Source organism: Drechmeria coniospora, chromosome 02 (genome assembly GCF_001625195.1).
Source record: "Drechmeria coniospora strain ARSEF 6962 chromosome 02, whole genome shotgun sequence".
Taxonomy (NCBI): Eukaryota; Fungi; Ascomycota; class Sordariomycetes; order Hypocreales; family Ophiocordycipitaceae; genus Drechmeria; species Drechmeria coniospora.
The window spans coordinates 2,488,573-2,505,568 of record NC_054390.1 but is presented as its reverse complement, the minus strand read 5'-3'; the positions used below and the strand labels follow the sequence as shown (position 1 = coordinate 2,505,568).

The following is a 16,996-nucleotide window of genomic DNA, read 5'->3' as shown; positions in this document are numbered from 1 at the left end:
CACCAACCGGACTACTGCATCGGCGAGTTATGCCGAGGCTTTACATTCCTCCACGAGATAAACCCCTTGCGGACATTAGCACCGTAAGATCGCAGCTTCCTTCGGCGCTTCCTCTCATTGTCATTTGCAAAGAATGCTCTCGCAGCGAAGGAGATGTGACAAAAAAGAAACATAATAAGGCAACATCTAATCCGCCTCCAAACACCGTTGACGCCGTGCCTCATGCAAATGCAACTTCCCTCATTACTCGTGAGACCGCATCCAACACAAAGGCATCAATCAAATCAAGCGACGTAGCGATACATTGACGGAGCGCCTTCCTCGTCTGGCCGCTCGAGGTACTCGCGAACAATTAGGTCCTCCACCCGTTTCTTGATCAGTGACACCTCGGGCTTGAAGCGAGAGGAGAGCTGGCCGAGAACTTCGCTGACGAGCTGCGCGTGGCTGAGCTCCCTTCTGGACCTGTTCCTTCCATGTCAGCAAGCGTAGTTGGGGCCGACGTCGAAGAGACTTACTTCATGATTCTCACAATGGCCGCGTCAATGATGTGCGATCTCGTCTGGTTGTTCTTGTCCTCCGTCGACTTCCTCTCCTGCGTGCCTTCGACCTTGGAAACGGCGTTGATGATGGGTGCTTTGATTCGCATGATCTTGCTCTGGAAGGATGCGTTGAACGTGAACTTGTCACCGGCTCTGATGTGCTTCGTCGCAGGCTCCTTGGACAGCACCCGCGATTTCGGTGCCACAGCAACAGCCGTCAGCGTCCTCATCAGGTCCTGCGTCGATATGCCTGTCTTGGCCTGAATCTCCTCAAACGTGAGGCTCTCGCCGTCCTCCACATCGTTGAAGAGCAGGAGCACGGCCATGGCAAAGGTCGGCACGTTGACCTCATACCGCCGTTCCCGCCCCAGAATGCCCGACTTCCCGGGAAGGGCGGGAAAGGTGCACTTGATGTCGGCGCTGCCAGTCGAGCCGACCCACGTCAGCTTCCGTCCGTTGCGGTTGGTCAGGTAAAACTGCTCGAAGCTCGCCTGCAGCCGTCTCACGTCGGACGGATAGTTGCACGACACCCGGGGGCCGACTTCAAGCGAGCCTTGACGGCCCATGATCTCCGAAGGCCAGTAGTTGGTCGTGAGGACGTTGACGCTCAGGTCGATCGTTTGGCTCCCGTCACCAACGCTGGCCATATGTTGGCGATACGTCGACGTCAGTTCGGCGGATGTGACGAGGTCTCGGAACATGCCCTCGAACCTGCTCGTGAACTGCTGTCCAAGCTCCTGCTTCATGCGCGAGATGATTTGTTTCTCGACATCGTGGCTCTCCGACTTGCCGTGCAGCAGCCGGCGGCCGAGGTGGCGCTGGTAGTAGGTTTGAAAGAGGTCTCGATCTTGCAGGTACCGTATCAGTATCACCGCCTTGTCCAGCACGGCGTCGACTTCCGCCTCCGTCTTGCCCCTGATTCCTCGCTTCAAGTTGTCGTCGATGAACAACGAGACGTACTCGGACGCCCGGGCGAACATGTTGATGAAATCGGCAAAGCTCTTGGTAAGCGCCGTCTGCATGACCAAGTCATCCTGGAAACACTGGCTCAGCATCTTGTCAAACTTGTCCTTGAGCCTCAGAACATCGTCGACCCATCTGATCGCAGCGGCCGTGTGCTGGGCCGCAGCATTAGGCGCCTTGGCCTTTTCTCCGGCGGCCCCATCGTCGCCCTTGGCACCCTCGTCGCCCTCGGCGGGACGAAGGGCGGCTGAAAAGTCGAGGCCTCGCAAGCTGCTTTCAATCTCGAGACCGAGTTCGACGACTCGCTTCTGCAAAATATCCCGAAGAGCGGACTTGCTGTCGTCGACCCGAACGATGAGCTTGTAGAGTATCGAGAGGTCCTCAAGCTTGTCGTTGTCGATCATCCATCGGGCGCCACTGCCTTCGAGGGCCAGAAACTCTTGCAGGTGATGGCTTATGAGCATGCGATCTATGACGTCCAGGATCCTTGGCAGCGTGTCCAGCTCGATGGACGTCCCGCACCGATCAACCTCTTCGTTCAGCCGCCGCTGCGTCTGTCTCAACCAGGTGCCGGCGTCGGCATCCCGCAAGAGGCGTTGGCACTCCTGTGCGTAGAACTTCTCGCCGCTGTCCACGAAGCGCGGCTGGAAGACGGTCAGGTAGAGCGTCTGGCTCTCGTTCTCGTCCTCCGTCTCGTACAAGCACGTGAGCATCCGGCTGCAGCTCCGGATGAGGTTTCGGTCGATTATGTCTCCGTCTCGCTCCATGTCGATCTGATCCAGCATGACGGAGACGACAATGTCGATGACCAGCTGGCTCGTGTTGTCGTTCAGGCACGAGCGCAGGATATGGTCACGGAATAGGCCGATGGTCGTGGCAAAGATCGGCGCCTTGTTCTGCTCCTGCTGGGTGTAGCCTCGGTCGAGGTACATGAGGATGTCGGCTGTCATGTTCATGGACATGTTGTGGTCCTCCCACGTATCCCGCACGCCCTTGAGGAACTTCTCTCCTGTCTGTCGCCTCTCGTTGGCCGAGCTCGACGACTGGCCGACACCGACGCTGATGAGGCTCTTGGTCACGAGGATCTCGATCTTGGGAATGACATGCTGCGCAAACCACTGCTCTTCGAATTGCTTGACACGGTCGTAGAGCTCCTCGCCTCTCTTCTTGAGGACGATCTTGTAGGCGGCTCGGTAGAGCTCCTCGAACGAAAGCCGGCCGCAGCTTTTGTTGTGGATGTCGCGCAGAGCCTCCTGCAGCATCTGCCAGCAGTCTTCGAAATCGGCATGCTCGCCATTTGGCTGTGGACGATGACGGTTAGCGAGGAGACTCTGCCTACGCTGCGCTAGGGACACGGCCCGAGGGGGTAATGGTGATGTGAGTCACAGTGGGTGAGGTTCGATGCCGTCACCATAATCCCCGGCAAGATTCTCAGACACGGTAGAGCTGCTTTGAAGCATCGCTGCCGTAGGAAATTGCGGAGGTGTCGGAAGGAAAAGGTCACGATGCGGAGGAGAATCAACTTACGCGTACAAAGCGACGAGGTGGGCGGATGCGGCCACCACGAGCACCCGCGCCACCTCTTCCAGAAATCATGAAGCCTAACACAATCTGGATACGGTGATGGACGGTCGGAACAGCTAAAGCGAGGGTTGCTGGAGAAAGAGAACCGTGGGCCCGGGCGACGAAGGGGGTGTGATTAGGTCAGAGCAAACCCTTCGGAGATAGGCATTGAGAGGGCAAATTGGTATGATAGGAACGAGGGTTCGGATGGATCAACGAGAAAACTTGTCCATTATATACGCATAACAGGTTCCTTGCGGTGTGCGGCGTTGATGTGCTTGACAACATGCCGACAGTGGATTTGATGATGCAGCATCTGGTGGTGCGAGGGGCAGGTTGCAGGTGTTCAACTGGGCATACGAGACATGGCTGCTAGCACGCGGACTCGTACTTACAAATTGGTGTGCAAGTACGGAGTACTGAACCGTGGGATGGCTGTGCCGAGCAGCGACAGCATAGCTCCAGTACCTACGGAGTACGGAGAAATACCGACTTAGTGGAAATGGATCTCGACAAGTACTATTCCCACGCTAGCAATAAGCAAAGTGACTTGAGTTACGGAGTATTCATAAATACTTTTTGCCCCCCACTGCATGCCGCACTTATCGATAGCTGTGCACTCAACTGAGTGCCTGTACTCCGTACTTGTATATGTACTTAAAGTTCTCCGTATACTGTACTCCATACGTACTGTACATCTATCTACAGTATTAATACATGTACTTGTACTGTAAGTACGTGGGTGTAAGTAGTAGATGTAAGTACTTAGTTCACAAGCATTTGGTTATCCGAGACATTTGAACGGCGAAAATGCAGACAGCCTAGGACCAGAGCAACAGCAAAGAAGGGAATGGCAAAGTTGGTTTTGGACTTTGGAAGCAGTCGGCTTCAATGATTCTTCAATACATCGTACAGCAAGCTTTAGAACAACGCCAAATCCAAGTCGTCCACACCCCGTATTTATGCCTGGGCCCCAAGTTTGAGGAGGAAGGTTGAGCCTCGCAGGAGAAGGCGCGCCGTCACGTGACCGGTTCTTCGCAGGCAACACGTGATCGTTTCTTCCGCGTATTTTCCGAGGGAGCAATTTCGAGAGACTAGACTACGGCTGGAGGCTGAATGCAATTAAGTTCCCCAGCGAGGATTCGAGGACGACAATCTTCATGCGATCAGGTCATCGCTCTTAGTACAACACTACCTCTTATCGCAGTCGACGCCGTTACACGACCACGTCGACACCGCCAACATGAAGCTCGTCCGGTAGGTGCCCAGCAGATCCTCATGCGTAAAGCGCAGCGGACCAGAAACTCCTGGCTTGAGGTACGAACGATGCTAAGATCGAAATCAGGTTCTTGATGAAGTGCGCCAATGAGACGGTGACGATCGAGCTCAAGAATGGTAAGCTCGGTCCTTCTTTCATCACCCTTCCCTCAGCTCCAGCCGGACAAAAGCGTGGACGCAAGATGGAGCGTCGGCGACTAACATGATGGCTGGCCAGGCACCATCGTCCACGGCACGATAGCGTCCGTCACCCCCCAAATGAACACGGCTCTACGCACTGTCAAGATGACGCCTAAAGGCGGCAGCCCGGTCTCCCTCGACACCATGAACATCCGCGGCTCCACTGTCCGATACTTCATCCTACCCGACTCGCTAGCGCTCGATACCTTGCTCGTCGATGACGCACCCAAGCCCAAGAACAAGGCCCGCAAAGAGGTCGCAGACAGGGGAGGTCGTGGAGGACGTGGCGGGCGAGGCAGAGGCGGTGGCCGGGGGCGTGGCCGTGGCCGCGGTCGAGGTTAGCGGGTTGAAGTCGTTGGCCACAGACATGTACTGGCTTGTGCAAGGTACTGAGCGCCGCCCGGCGTGTTGCGGTGTGACGAAACAATCGCATATATGAAGCCTCTGGTCAGTTCAAGCCAGGGGAAGGAGGTGAGGGGTTGACTACGACGATGATGTCGCAAGGCGATGAAATTTTTGGCGTTTCGGACGTTCGATGACACAAAACGTTTTGTTGTTCAATCCTCGGGGGCATGGCATGGCATGGCATGGCTACAGGAGGAGGGAGGAGGGAGGTGGGAGCAGATGGCTTGTCGTACTAGGGAAATTAAGTCAGGCTACTGCATACACACACTCATCATCCCTGGCGGCTGCTCCCATCACCATGACCCATTGCTATGACGTGGCTCGCGAGACGCGCACGACCTGGAGCTTCTCCCACCCGGCCGTTTTTCCGCTTGAGCCGACGGTCATGGCCCTCCACTGGGGGCCAAAGCTCCGTATGCGGTCCTTGACCTCGTCCGGTTTGTTCTGCGCACAGAGCAGGATGTAGGCGCACCCGCGCGGTGAGAGGATGCGCGGAAGGGAAGCCACTAGGCGGTCCGTCGTCTCCATGCCATCCTTGCCACCGGCGTACGATAACGAGAGCAAGTACGAGTCGTCGTCAAACGACGGCTTCCGGTCCGCCGAGGGAACATCCAAATAGCTCTCGGGCCGTCGTGGCATATCCGGTGTCGGGACGTAGGGCGGATTGAAGATTAAGACGTCGACGCAGCTGTCCCTCCAGGGCGTGACGAGATCGCCCATGCAGGAACCGAGGTACATGCCATGGGTCTCGGGGTGATCCCGCTGGGCCTTGGCGGTCGTCGTGACGGTCGCGCGGCAAGCGTAGGCGTTGATATCGACGCCTGCGGTGAGGACGTGGGCGTCGTCTCCGAACAGGGTGTGCGCATGAGCGTGGACGAAGCCGAGGACGACGCCAGAGCCGGTGCCGATCTCGACGACGAGCGGCGCGCTGTCTGAGAAGGCCTTTTGCAGGAATTGCCTTTCAGCGGGTGAGGAGAGGGTGTCGAGGAGCAGGAAGGAGTCTTCTGAGGGCTCATAAACGCGCTCATAGGGTACGTGAGAGGTGTCGGGAGTTGGCAGCATGCTGGACGCCGATTGCATCATGAGCAGTCGTGGTTTTGTGATTAGGCTATTTCTGTTCCTTGGCAAGTTTTCGTCCCGACCATGGTCGTCGAATTTCTGTCATGAGCGTCTCGGAACTCTGGGGTCCACGTGATGTCTCCAATCCCATATCCACAAGTCTTCCTCGAAGTGCTCGGTTATTTTTTTAAGGGGGGGGGGGGTGTATAAAAACATGATGAACAGGGCGAATATCGAGATGGCAACGCTGCGGTTGCTGGTTGCCGTGAAGGAGACGGAATCCAGTTGTGGTGTTGAGGGGTAGCGTTGCAGCTGTTGGCCATTACTGGTCACGTCAGCACCGAGCTGCCCCCGTCACAAAAAAGTCGTGATTGTTTGCCTCCCTTCGATGTTCGTCTCGGCCGCATCGTATTATTATCGTATTGCACTCCAACCAGATGGCTCGTCGGGGCCGACGCAGCGAGGCGGCGTCCTGTGTCGTCAAAGAATGACGCATCCTCGACCCCTCGCAAATCTCACATCGACACCCCAATCGTCTTCGTCGGGTCCCCAACCGAACTTGACCCCCCATCCCATCTTGTGTACCATGCGTAAGGCATTTCTATCATAGGCGTATCCTGCTGCCGCAGCACACCTCGGGCACGGCCTCGTCCTGGTCTTGTAGAACTTTGGTGTGTCCTTGGCCGTTCCGTCGCCAAAGCTGGCGCAGGTCACGAAACCCATGCAGGGGCCGCAAGGCGCCATCACCACGGCCCAGATGTGCTTGCACTCGCGGCGCTGGAAGAAGGCGACTTGGCACATTGCGTTGCGGGCGATGGAGCTTATCGAGACGGGCGTATCACAGTAGAGCAGGCCTCGAGCAGCGAGGCGGCACGGAGAACGCGAGGTGAGCAGAGGTGAGAAGAGTGGCGAGCATGGGAGAAGGGAGGCGATGGCGAGCATGGGAGAAGAAAGGCGGGCACGGGAGACGAGAGGGTGCGCTGCACAAAGTCGCACCCGCTCGTTGTGCAGTGATTCTTCATGCCATTTACATGTCTATCTATATCCCAGCCTATCCAACACTGCCAAACCACTCTTCCATCCGGACCTGGGTCCTTGCCTGTCCGTTCCATTATGAGTACAGGATACATCTGCAGGTTACATCTTCCACCGAGGAGACGGCCACAAATCGATGGAAATGTAGGTATTCCAAAGTCAAATCACGGCAGCCGCAGCACGCGGGAGGCGGCATTAAACGCCGAAACGCCATCTTTCATGCTGGCCATCCCATCATCCGTCTTGAGCCCGAAAAGACGACTCAGCGGTGACGGCGTCCCCATCCCTCAGCGTGCTGCCTTCGCCCATCTCGTCACTATCGTCCTCCGGGAGCAGCCTCGTCAGAACCTGCTCCATCCGCTTCACCGCCTTCTCCATGGCCGCCATCCTAGCGGCCATGCCCACCATGCTGTCATCGTCACTCGTCGACGTGAAGGACGTCCTCAGCTTGCTCGAGAGGCCGGGGAACATGGAGTCTCTGCGCGACGGTTTTCGAAACTGCGTCGACGCCGTCGTATCCGACGACTGCTTGGTGAACTGCCGCCGGATGAGATGGTGCGTCAGGTCGTCATCGACGGCAATGTCATCATGCACGCCATCCGGCGGATGGACCTGGAAGACGGCTCGTAGGTAGCGATGTGCCGAGAGCTGCCACTTCCTCCAAAACCATTTCCTACCGGCCCTGGGCGGCATCGCCTCGCCCTGGGCGCCGGACCGCCAGAGCAAGCGTCGCTCGGCGATGGCGATGATAAGCAGCAGGGGAAAATTGACCAGCCGCACGGTGGCGACGTGGATTTTGTGGAACCAGCGAGGGCTGACGACGAACTTGAGGGGCAGGAAGATGAAGACCGCAAGCAGGTTGAAGGGCGGCTGGTAGGCGAAGACGGCGTCCGCCTTGACGCCCTCGAGGGTCAGCACGGCCCGGCGGAACTGAATCTCGGCCGTCGCGTTGGAGGATATGTTGCTGAACGTGTTGGAAAGCATCGAGACGAGGATCGTCAGGAAGAGGGTGTTTCCGAGAAAGGCAAAGGCGACCATGAGCGCCGGTCCGAGCAACCAGTGGAATTCGGTCTACGAGGGCGAGGGACGGATCAGCAAGCAAGCATCGCCGGCCATGGTCGGCGCGCCGGAGGACGAGGAGTACTTGCCGATCGCTGAATGCCGGTGCCGTCCAGGCCGAACCAGATGTAAATCATCCACTTCGATATCGTTCTGACCAGTTAGCCCAGTCGAGCTGCGCGACGCAGCGAAGCGGGACTTGGCGCTTACACGAGGGGGTGCGCTCCTTCGCCCAACCACAGCAGGGATAGCAAGAATCCGAAAAAGCACCAGGCAGACAGGGCGGTCAGAAGCATGAAGTCGGCCATCATCGATCGCAAGGAAAGAAAGACTAGGTTGTCGGACAAGAGGTTGAACGCGAGGCGCGGCACCAAGACGGGGGCGGCGAGAGCGAGGACGTCAAATGCCTGCTGGGCCGGTTCCGACGAGCCGATCCTCAGGCCGTGCAGGCGCAGCATCAGGTAGACGAGGTAGATGAGGATGAAGGCGACGTCGAGAAAAGACCACAGGTTCTGTGTATAGACGCCCCTTGGAAACATGTCAGCATCGCATCAGCACCAACATCGGTCCATGCGCTCGCCAGGCCGGCCGATGGACGGGTACGGACGAGGGCGCGACGACACGACGACACGACGACGACACGTACCAGCCATGGGCGAGGAGAGTCGCAAACTGATCCAAGCCCCATCCAAAGGCGTAGACGGCAAAGGCGGCCTCGACGACGGTGAGCCTCGTCTTTTCCCTCAGTAGCATGACGGCGATGTAGAGGGCGAGGAGGATGACGAATTGGGACGACTCGAGGATGTTGCGCGTGCGCGGGACGATGAGGCGGTACTGGTTCAGCAGCGGCGACTTGCGGGGGTCGTAGAGCGAGATGGGCTTCAGCTTGTAGTGGTCGGGGATGATGTCCCAGAAGGTCGAGGGCGTGTAGATGATGCGGCCCTCGTAGATGGCGGAGACGACGCGCTGGCAGGTGGTGGAGCTGAGGAAGTGCTTGCTCTCCGTCACAATGGCCACCTCGAGAGCGGGGAGGGTGCGATGGTAGGTCCAGGAGGTCTTGGCCTCGGCCTCCTGGCGGATGTGCAGCGGCGCATTCTGGAAGGGTTCGAAACCGGCGACGAGGATGTGGGCGAGGAGGAGGAGGCCGTCGGCGCCTTGGTGGTCCTCGCCGAAGCGCCTCAATATGCGCGTCGCGATGAGTTCGCACAGCGTGGCCCGGGTCCAGTTGACGTTTTGCCGATTGCTCGACTGCGCCTCCTCGACGAGGAACTGGGCCCGATTGACCAGGAGGCAGTAGACTACAGCCGCCGTCCTCGTCAGCGCCAACGACGAAGACGACAGGAGAGGGGGAGGGGGGGGGCAAAGGGTTGACTGACTGATGGAGATGTCCTCGAGCTCGTAGAACTTATCCACGAGCGGTCTCACAACCGTCACGTTGATCCTCACATCCCGAAGCTGCTCGAGACTGAGGTAATCCTCGACGACGCTCGAAATGTCACGCCGTATGCGGTGAATGCTCGTGTACACGGGCAGGTGGCTGTGCGGATTCGTCATGCAGCTGTACACATTGTCACCGTCGTCGCCGTGGTCGGTATAGAGCCTGCTCAGCAGCGGACGTTGCTCCTCCCGCAGCGGCGGCGACGAAGGCGGCAGCGTGATGCGCCGCCTGCTGTCCGTCGCCATACGCCGACGCCGTCGCTTTCGCCCGAGATCGGAAGCGGCGTGTACGCTTGGAAGCGTCGAATATCGCCACGCCTTTATCGCCTTCCGATCGTCAACGGATCGAGGTTCTAGAATATCAAGAGCACGCAGCGGGGATCGGATCTTGGCAGTTCATCGATACCATGCTGGACCGGTGAAGGATCGAATCTATGGGATAGTTGCAACTCAACTCTTGGTCGTGATCAATTGCTGCACAGCAGCAGGTTGGTTGGATTGGGTTGGATTGGCATTTCCGTCCAGCTGCGAGAGCCAGACTCTCCGTCGTTGGAAACGAGTCGGCCCACTGATTGGTGATTGGTTGGGGTGTGGAAACCCCCACATCTCGGCAGCGGGTGAGTCCCCTCTACTCCGTAGCATGCCCCACAATGTAATCGGCGACCACGGGCACTTGCCCCATACAGTACAGGACCTGTACGAGCGCCGAGGCTGTTGGTGCCGGTTCCCCCTTATCCATTGGCAGCCTTGCAGATAAGCTACAGGTTCAACCCCAGATGCCTCCTACGGGATACTTCACGATCCACCTTTGATCGCCCTATCCATCAACGACCTGAGCATCCAAATGATATTCGCCCACGGTCCGTTACAGCCGTGGGCCTGTCTCCTTGCTCGCGGCCTGCGCCAGCTCCCAGGCCAGCTCGGCAAGTGGGAATCTCGTCACGGCGTGGAGCTTGGCCTTTTCGCTGCTAGCCTGCCGCAGCGCGTACCGCGCGGCGATGCCCTGGCAGACGGCGGCGATCTTGAAGATGTTAAAAGCCATCCCCCAAGTCAGGTCCGGGCGCGGGTCGTAGCCGGCAACGTCGGCGTACCAGGCCATGATCTGCTCCGGTCTCGGCAGGCCAGGCGTCCGTCCCGGCAGAAAGCCGGCGGCCATGCTCGATCCCGCGCCGTCAGGTTGCGTGGCCATGTAGAACTGCGTCAGCATGTTGCAGACGTCGGAGAGCGGGTGTCCGATGGTCGCCATTTCCCAGCTTCAGCGTGGCACGTGTCAGTCAGTTGAAACTTCGACCTGAAGAGTGTAGGGGGAGCGGGGGGGGGGCTTCCCCGTCCGGGATCGGCGTGCATACTCGAGAATTCCAATGACCCGCGGCTCCGTCTTATGAAACACGAGGTTGTCGATTTTGTAGTCCCCGTGCACCAAGGTCGTCCGCTCCTCGGGCTGTCGCCGCTCGTCGGTGAGGAAGCGTACGGTTTCGTCAAAGTGCGGTAGCCTACCGACCTCCTCGGCAGTGTCAACGTCTCGAACGAGCTCCTGCCTCGCGCATATCGTGCTCCACGTCTGGATCTGACGGCCGTAGAAGCCCGACGGCTTGCCGAACTTGGCCAGGCCGACGGCTCGATAGTCGACGCCGTGGAACCTGCCGAGCGTCTCGACGGCGGCGCGCCACATCTGCGTCCGCTCCTCGGCCGTCACGTCAGGCATGGTGAAGTCCTCGATGATGCGGCCGTCGAGGAACTCCATGATGTAAAACGGCGTGCCGATGACCGTCTCGTCCTCGCAGAGGCAGTACGTCTTGGGCACGACCACGTCGGTGCCCTCGAGGGCGTGCATTATTCGGTACTCGCGCTCGACCTTGTGTGCCGTCTTGGACAGCAGCTTGCCCGGCGGCTTCTTGCGCATGACGAACCTTTGCCCATCGGCACCCGTCACCTGGTAGGTCGGGTTTGACTGGCCAAAGCCGAACTATTCCCCCCCGCAGGAGGTGTCAGCGGTCCAACTTCCCACCCGCTCCGGTCCCGTCCACTCACCTGCTTCAGCTCAATCGGCGGCTTGATCTGGGGTACATTTTCGGACACAAACCTCCCAAAGGCGACTTCGTCGATGGGCTGCCGCACCCTGCCCGCCATCACTGCCCTTGTCGACCGAAGCCAGCAGGCGATGGAACGGACGTCGATGTTGCACGAGCCGACTCGTAGGTGCCTATTCTATGCGATGCTACCAAACGAGGAACCAAATGGCTGCAGCGTCCGAGATGACGCTCTCGAATGCAGCACCTGAACGGTCGAGGGAGGACTTTTGGGTGACGAAGCGGACGATGGATGACCGATGGCTACATGTGTACATGCAGTAGCAGGCAGGAGGTAGGTAATACGCAACCTGGTTATCACTGGTTAGTTGAGCGTAGAGTGAGTGGGTCGACGTGTAAGTATACTTGCACTTGTATGCGGGGATGACCTGTATTCATCACACTGTTAATAAGCAATTACTCCATCTAGTACTTAAGTACAACCAAGCTGCAGGTGTAAATAAGTACACTTGCTTGTACAGCCAGATGGAATGATTATCCGGTGTGCTCGTAATGGTACCTGTAAGTTCTGGGCATACGGTGAACTTTGCAAGTGCGGAATTCCGTACTGTATTTCTGTGCAGTCAGCCGAGGTATTCTCTAATGAGTGCCGTCACTCGCTCACTCGCGTTGTGTTATGCGCGTGCGTGCTTTAGTACACTTACTTACTGGGGTCAAGTACACTGTTAGTGGAGAATCTCCCTCCCCTCAGCCTTCGGTCTTGCCCTGACAGCCGCCGCCGCCGCTACCTCCCGCACCTATCAGTACAACTACAGTATGTGGCAAAAGGTATTTGCCCACCTTTAGGTACCACATTCCAAGTCTAATCAAATCTAATCATTGTCGTTAGTATTGTAACAATTCAATAGCTACATGCGCATCACACGTAGCAATAACAATACCTCAAGGCAGCCGTAACGATGCCTCGAGGCAAAGAATTATCGCATCAATTGCGATTACGGATTTGCAAGCTACCTCTCGAAGGACGAGTCGATAGATTCGTTATCTTCGAGATTTAGAAGCTGATTGATACAATGCCCCATTGCGTTGAGGCTATTATTGCTGCAGTACAGTAGAGGGGTGGTAGACGAAATATTTATTGTTATATTACTAACAAAATAGATTAGGTTTGACTGGACTTGGAATGTGGTATCTAAACATGGGCAAATACTTTTTGCCCCCCACTATACATAGTAGGTTCTCCGTACAGGTATTCAGTAATTATCCTTACTTGTACGGAGTACTGTACGGAGGACACTACAGGTACCCACTGTAGTTATTAGTGGGTGCCTACCTAGTACCTTTATACCTGCAGTACAGTAACTGTATTAGTAGTCACCTATTATAGGTATGTACAGGTTCCAACCAATGTACCGCTCCACACATGTACCTAGTTGTACTAACACATCAATTACTTACTTTTACTCCGTAGATGTACTTACTTGTGTTGCTGCAAATGTATCCGTACTTTGCGTCGTCTGCTGTTGGACCATCTTGCTGATGCACCGACGTCGTCCAAGCGGACGCAAAACGGACGCAATCTGTTTGGTGGACGAGTTCGGAAACGCTCTAGGGTGCGTTACAAAAACATAGCGACCGGGATAAAAGCATCGATACTGATGGTTGCGTGGCTGGATGTGCGCACTGGCCAGATGAGTTCGCGAACAGATAGCAGGCGAACGTCGATGCCCCTCATAGCAAAGGCGCCTTTCCGCGAGGACGCCTTGATGGAGGAGAAAGCCGCGAGGAAAAATTGGATGGATCCTTCAGGTTTGCGTTGCATGAATACTGGTAGTCGCATCTGGTCAGGGAGTGGCGGGTCTACTCTCATCCCCCATGTGAGCGAGCGCTTTGGATGGCTGGCCTTATATTATGATGGGATCGAAGTGAGCCGCAGGAGGTTGCCTTTCTAACGAATTCATATGCTTATGCACGTGCAGCTTTACATGCTCGTATTCGTTTCGGGTTCTGTCGCCTCCTCGGTATTCGCAGCATGGCTGCATTATCGGACGTTGATTGGAAAAAAAGTCACCAGTACTGAGCATGTCCTACTGGCCGTTTGCTTCTACCTTGGCGTCGATTGGAACAAGCGTCAGATCATCAAGTACGGTACGTCGCCATTCTGGAACCCCAAGGTCCCAAACAGCTACTCCCGTTGGTCGGCGGTAGCGGTGATCCTTCAGATGACCAGCCTCTACCCTAGCCCACCCGCCCCCGATACCGTTCGCTTCGCCTCTGCTGGCGTTGCCTTGTTGGAGGATCGACCTGTCCAATACCTACAGCACACCTACGGTACGGAGCACAAGCACTGCCATGCGCTATTCTTGTTTCGGTTCTCGTAGCTTGTCGTCCCGCAGCACCCACCTCCCTGCGAGGATCTGAAAGGTCCGATGAACTGACCTCCACAGTAATTACACACTTGCCGTTGCGTTGTGCCGCTACCAGCTTCGAATTACCTTTGCACTATTTGAAGCCGTCGCGTTACATTGGATGCGCACCCTCGTGAGCCTAATGAGCGGGTCTCGTACGCTCCATCTAACTACCTAGTACTCTTATGGATGGATGGTGACTGTATGGATGGATGGTAGGCCTGAAGCCGACCACACCGTCGTTTCGCGTCTAGTTGGGGAGCTTAAGCCCCCACACAAAAGAATGCGTACGGTATATTTAGGTACTAAGAACATGCAGTTACTGCAGTAAATGCACTGTACTGTACTGTCTAACTACTGTACTTCTCTACATTCAGTCGTCCCATACTGCGTAGAGTGCTGCACTACACGTACAAGTACCACTTACTTGAACGCGGACAGTACTCCGTAAGTACTTCTTGTAACCTTACTGTGTCGTTTGGTAAATACAATACTTACTGCACCCTACTCCATATTACTTCTGCATTAATTACTAGAGAGCACTATCGTTCCTCGTTGCATTACCTGTACTGTCCTGTACTGACTATCATGCACTCTGTGCTGCACTGTGCTGCACTGTCCTTGCGCGTCCCCTCCAGTCCTATGCGTTCTGATTCGAATATCATCCGTATGAAACAGCGCATCTTGCTGCGCCTTTCCTGCCTGACCCGCAGCCAGAGTTCGCTTGCTCAGGGCAGTCTTCCCCTCTCCTGCACCCCCTTTCCTTGCCACATCCCTGTGCCGCCGCCCCAAACGCCCTGAAGATACTGACTCTAATCGATGTTGCATGCACATACTCCGTACAGTCCCGATAACAAGGAGTGTGTGGCAAGGAGTACTCCGTGCGTGGCAAGTAGTGCTCGCGCTGTACGGAGAGTGCGTCCCTTGAATCCTGCATACTGTGCGCCTGGGCCTGCGTCCGTAGATTGATTTCTACCAAGTGCATGCCGCCGCCTAGTTAGTTCGTGACACACGCTATCACTAGCTATGTTTCTTCCGCAAAACGTGAAGATGCCACAGCCCAACGGCGTTTGGGCATGAGAGTGCGCTCTGACAGTGTGAACATCCTTCGTGGTGACCACCAAGCCACGCTGCATTCTCCAACAGTGTACGGAGTGCCTGTTTCGTAATAATTGCCGAGCTTCGCCGAATTCAATGCTGCCTCTTGCTGGCGGTAAAATCGTGTATAAGTAGGGCCGAACGCGTCCCAAAAAGTCGATGCAACAGAACAAACCAGCCTTTCCTTCAACCAATCTACCATCCTTTCTTGTGCAGTCAATCCACTGTCGTTTCCTCAACCAATCTACTATCCTTGCTCTCAACAGTCAACAATCTACTGCCTTCTCTTCAACCAACCTAGCCGCTCTCTCTGTACTCAACCGCAATCACCGTCACTTTCTCTCACATCTACGCTTCATTTCAACCATCTACAACATGCGCGTCTCCGTTGCTGTTCTCGTTGCCTTTACAGGACTCGGCCTTGCCGCACCGACCAATTGGGACAGGTTCTCCGACATGATCAACGCCCAGGTGAACAGGGGAATGTCGAGCTTTAGGCAAGGCTGGGGGCAGAATGCACAGGGCAGGAACATGAACACGAACCGGTGGGGCAGCAACCAGGCGGCAAATGCACCTTCGTATACGGGGGACGACGATGATGATGATGACGTCGACACGGACAGCTGGACGAAAAAATTCCCGAGTGTGTTCAATGGCAATGCCTTCCGTCAAAATGTAGCTGCAACTGCGAAGCAGGGCAGCAAATGTGTTGCGACAGGAGGTGGTTGGTGTACAACAAACTAGTCCTTCGTGTTGTGGTTTGAGGGATTGTACAATGGAAAGTCACTGGCCTATCTTGGCTCTAATACGTTGAGCGTATTTCGGACTGGATTGCAAACTACTTCATTGTACAACTGTTACATATAGTATTTGAGGCAGTTTTGGGCGTATAGACTTGTTGATAAATTTCACTCACTTAAACGCACTATCTGGAACTTGCATCTATCACCGTATGCAGTACTGACCGAGCCCATGCAAGCGTGTAACAACCATTCGGGTAGCGCATACAATATCTTGCTTGGATCCGTCTCTACATCCGCATTACGGTGCTATTTTGCATTGGTACAGCCAGTCTGGATTCGTACCGCCAATCTGTGCCAGCATCTACAGTTCGTGGGATGCCATGATATCCGATTGTGATATGCATGGAGTCGGTATTGCGCGTAGCCGTCGAATGCCTAGATATGCATTAGTAGAAAGTCACTATTCGACCAAAGTCGATTGTAGGCACGGAATTACATGTGACAATGGGATGATACTGCATACTTTGTATTCCTTTCATATACTGTTGAAAAAATTTATAGTCCCCGTTTTCTGTTTAGCTCATCCAGTGTGGGTTAAGGGGAGGCTTCCCGAGGGACTCCTTCACAACCTTTCGACTTCGAATCAGAGACAATGTGTCGTGAACAATGATTATATAAGCATTTTTTCCGGATCACATGGTCGTGCTCCGTCCTCCGACTGTACTGTAGGCATTACACTGTAGTCATGTACAGTCACGAAACAAAAGTGACGATTCAATTGTGGTTGCGCTACTACTGTTACAAAGTGAATCGACACTTTCGCCGGCCCACTAACATAACAAAGTCCATACGCGCGGATTATTTTATGCAGTAATAGAGTATAAGACTATTTGGCTAAATGCATCATCGCTTCTTATTAGGCGTTACTAGTGCGCCCAAGTTCCGTACTTTGTACGGAGTCCTAATACAGTACGGCGGAATAACCTGTACTGTACTCCGTACACTACTCCGTACTATAATCCGTGTTGTACTTGTACATGTACATGTGCTTAGGTAAAACAAAAGCAGCTGGACCTCGTTCCTTATCCTTATCGCTTTGGGTCCCCGACCTCGGCGGTTCAACTCCAACTCGTACTTTCATCATCGAGCCTCTCACGATACTGACACGTTGAACCACAAGTGGCAATCGCTAGACGTGA

At 55.5% G+C, this 16,996-nt stretch overlaps 6 protein-coding genes across 6 annotated transcripts; 2 read left to right on the top strand and 4 right to left on the bottom strand.

Moving 5' to 3' along the window:
- Positions 1-284: 284 nt before the first annotated feature.
- On the bottom strand, positions 285-3,098 carry DCS_03823 (putative cullulin 3; the record flags this gene model as incomplete). Its single annotated transcript, XM_040801136.1, has 3 exons — positions 285-462; positions 516-2,803; positions 3,030-3,098. The coding sequence occupies 3 exons, from the start codon at positions 3,096-3,098 to the stop codon at positions 285-287; spliced, it is 2,535 nt and encodes an 844-aa protein (XP_040656169.1).
- Positions 3,099-4,308: 1,210 nt separating this feature from the next.
- DCS_03822 (small nuclear ribonucleoprotein D1) lies at positions 4,309-4,865 on the top strand (the record flags this gene model as incomplete). The annotated part of the gene is made up of 3 exons (XM_040801135.1): positions 4,309-4,322; positions 4,411-4,460; positions 4,561-4,865. The coding sequence occupies 3 exons, from the start codon at positions 4,309-4,311 to the stop codon at positions 4,863-4,865; spliced, it is 369 nt and encodes a 122-aa protein (XP_040656168.1).
- Positions 4,866-5,237: 372 nt separating this feature from the next.
- On the bottom strand, positions 5,238-6,008 carry DCS_03821 (uncharacterized protein; the record flags this gene model as incomplete). The annotated part of the gene is made up of 1 exon (XM_040801134.1): positions 5,238-6,008. The coding sequence occupies one exon, from the start codon at positions 6,006-6,008 to the stop codon at positions 5,238-5,240; it is 771 nt and encodes a 256-aa protein (XP_040656167.1).
- A 459-nt stretch (positions 6,009-6,467) lies between these two features.
- DCS_03820 (uncharacterized protein) lies at positions 6,468-6,929 on the bottom strand (the record flags this gene model as incomplete). The annotated part of the gene is made up of 1 exon (XM_040801133.1): positions 6,468-6,929. One exon carries the CDS (start codon positions 6,927-6,929, stop codon positions 6,468-6,470), a length of 462 nt encoding a protein of 153 aa, XP_040656166.1.
- A 327-nt stretch (positions 6,930-7,256) lies between these two features.
- On the bottom strand, positions 7,257-11,648 carry DCS_03819 (Acyl-CoA dehydrogenase family member 10; the record flags this gene model as incomplete). Its single annotated transcript, XM_040801132.1, has 9 exons — positions 7,257-8,093; positions 8,205-8,307; positions 8,361-8,609; positions 8,728-9,379; positions 9,458-9,871; positions 9,925-9,950; positions 10,388-10,771; positions 10,868-11,484; positions 11,550-11,648. 9 exons carry the CDS (start codon positions 11,646-11,648, stop codon positions 7,257-7,259), a joined length of 3,381 nt encoding a protein of 1,126 aa, XP_040656165.1.
- A 3,781-nt stretch (positions 11,649-15,429) lies between these two features.
- On the top strand, positions 15,430-15,798 carry DCS_03818 (uncharacterized protein; the record flags this gene model as incomplete). Its single annotated transcript, XM_040801131.1, has 1 exon — positions 15,430-15,798. One exon carries the CDS (start codon positions 15,430-15,432, stop codon positions 15,796-15,798), a length of 369 nt encoding a protein of 122 aa, XP_040656164.1.
- Positions 15,799-16,996: the final 1,198 nt, after the last annotated feature.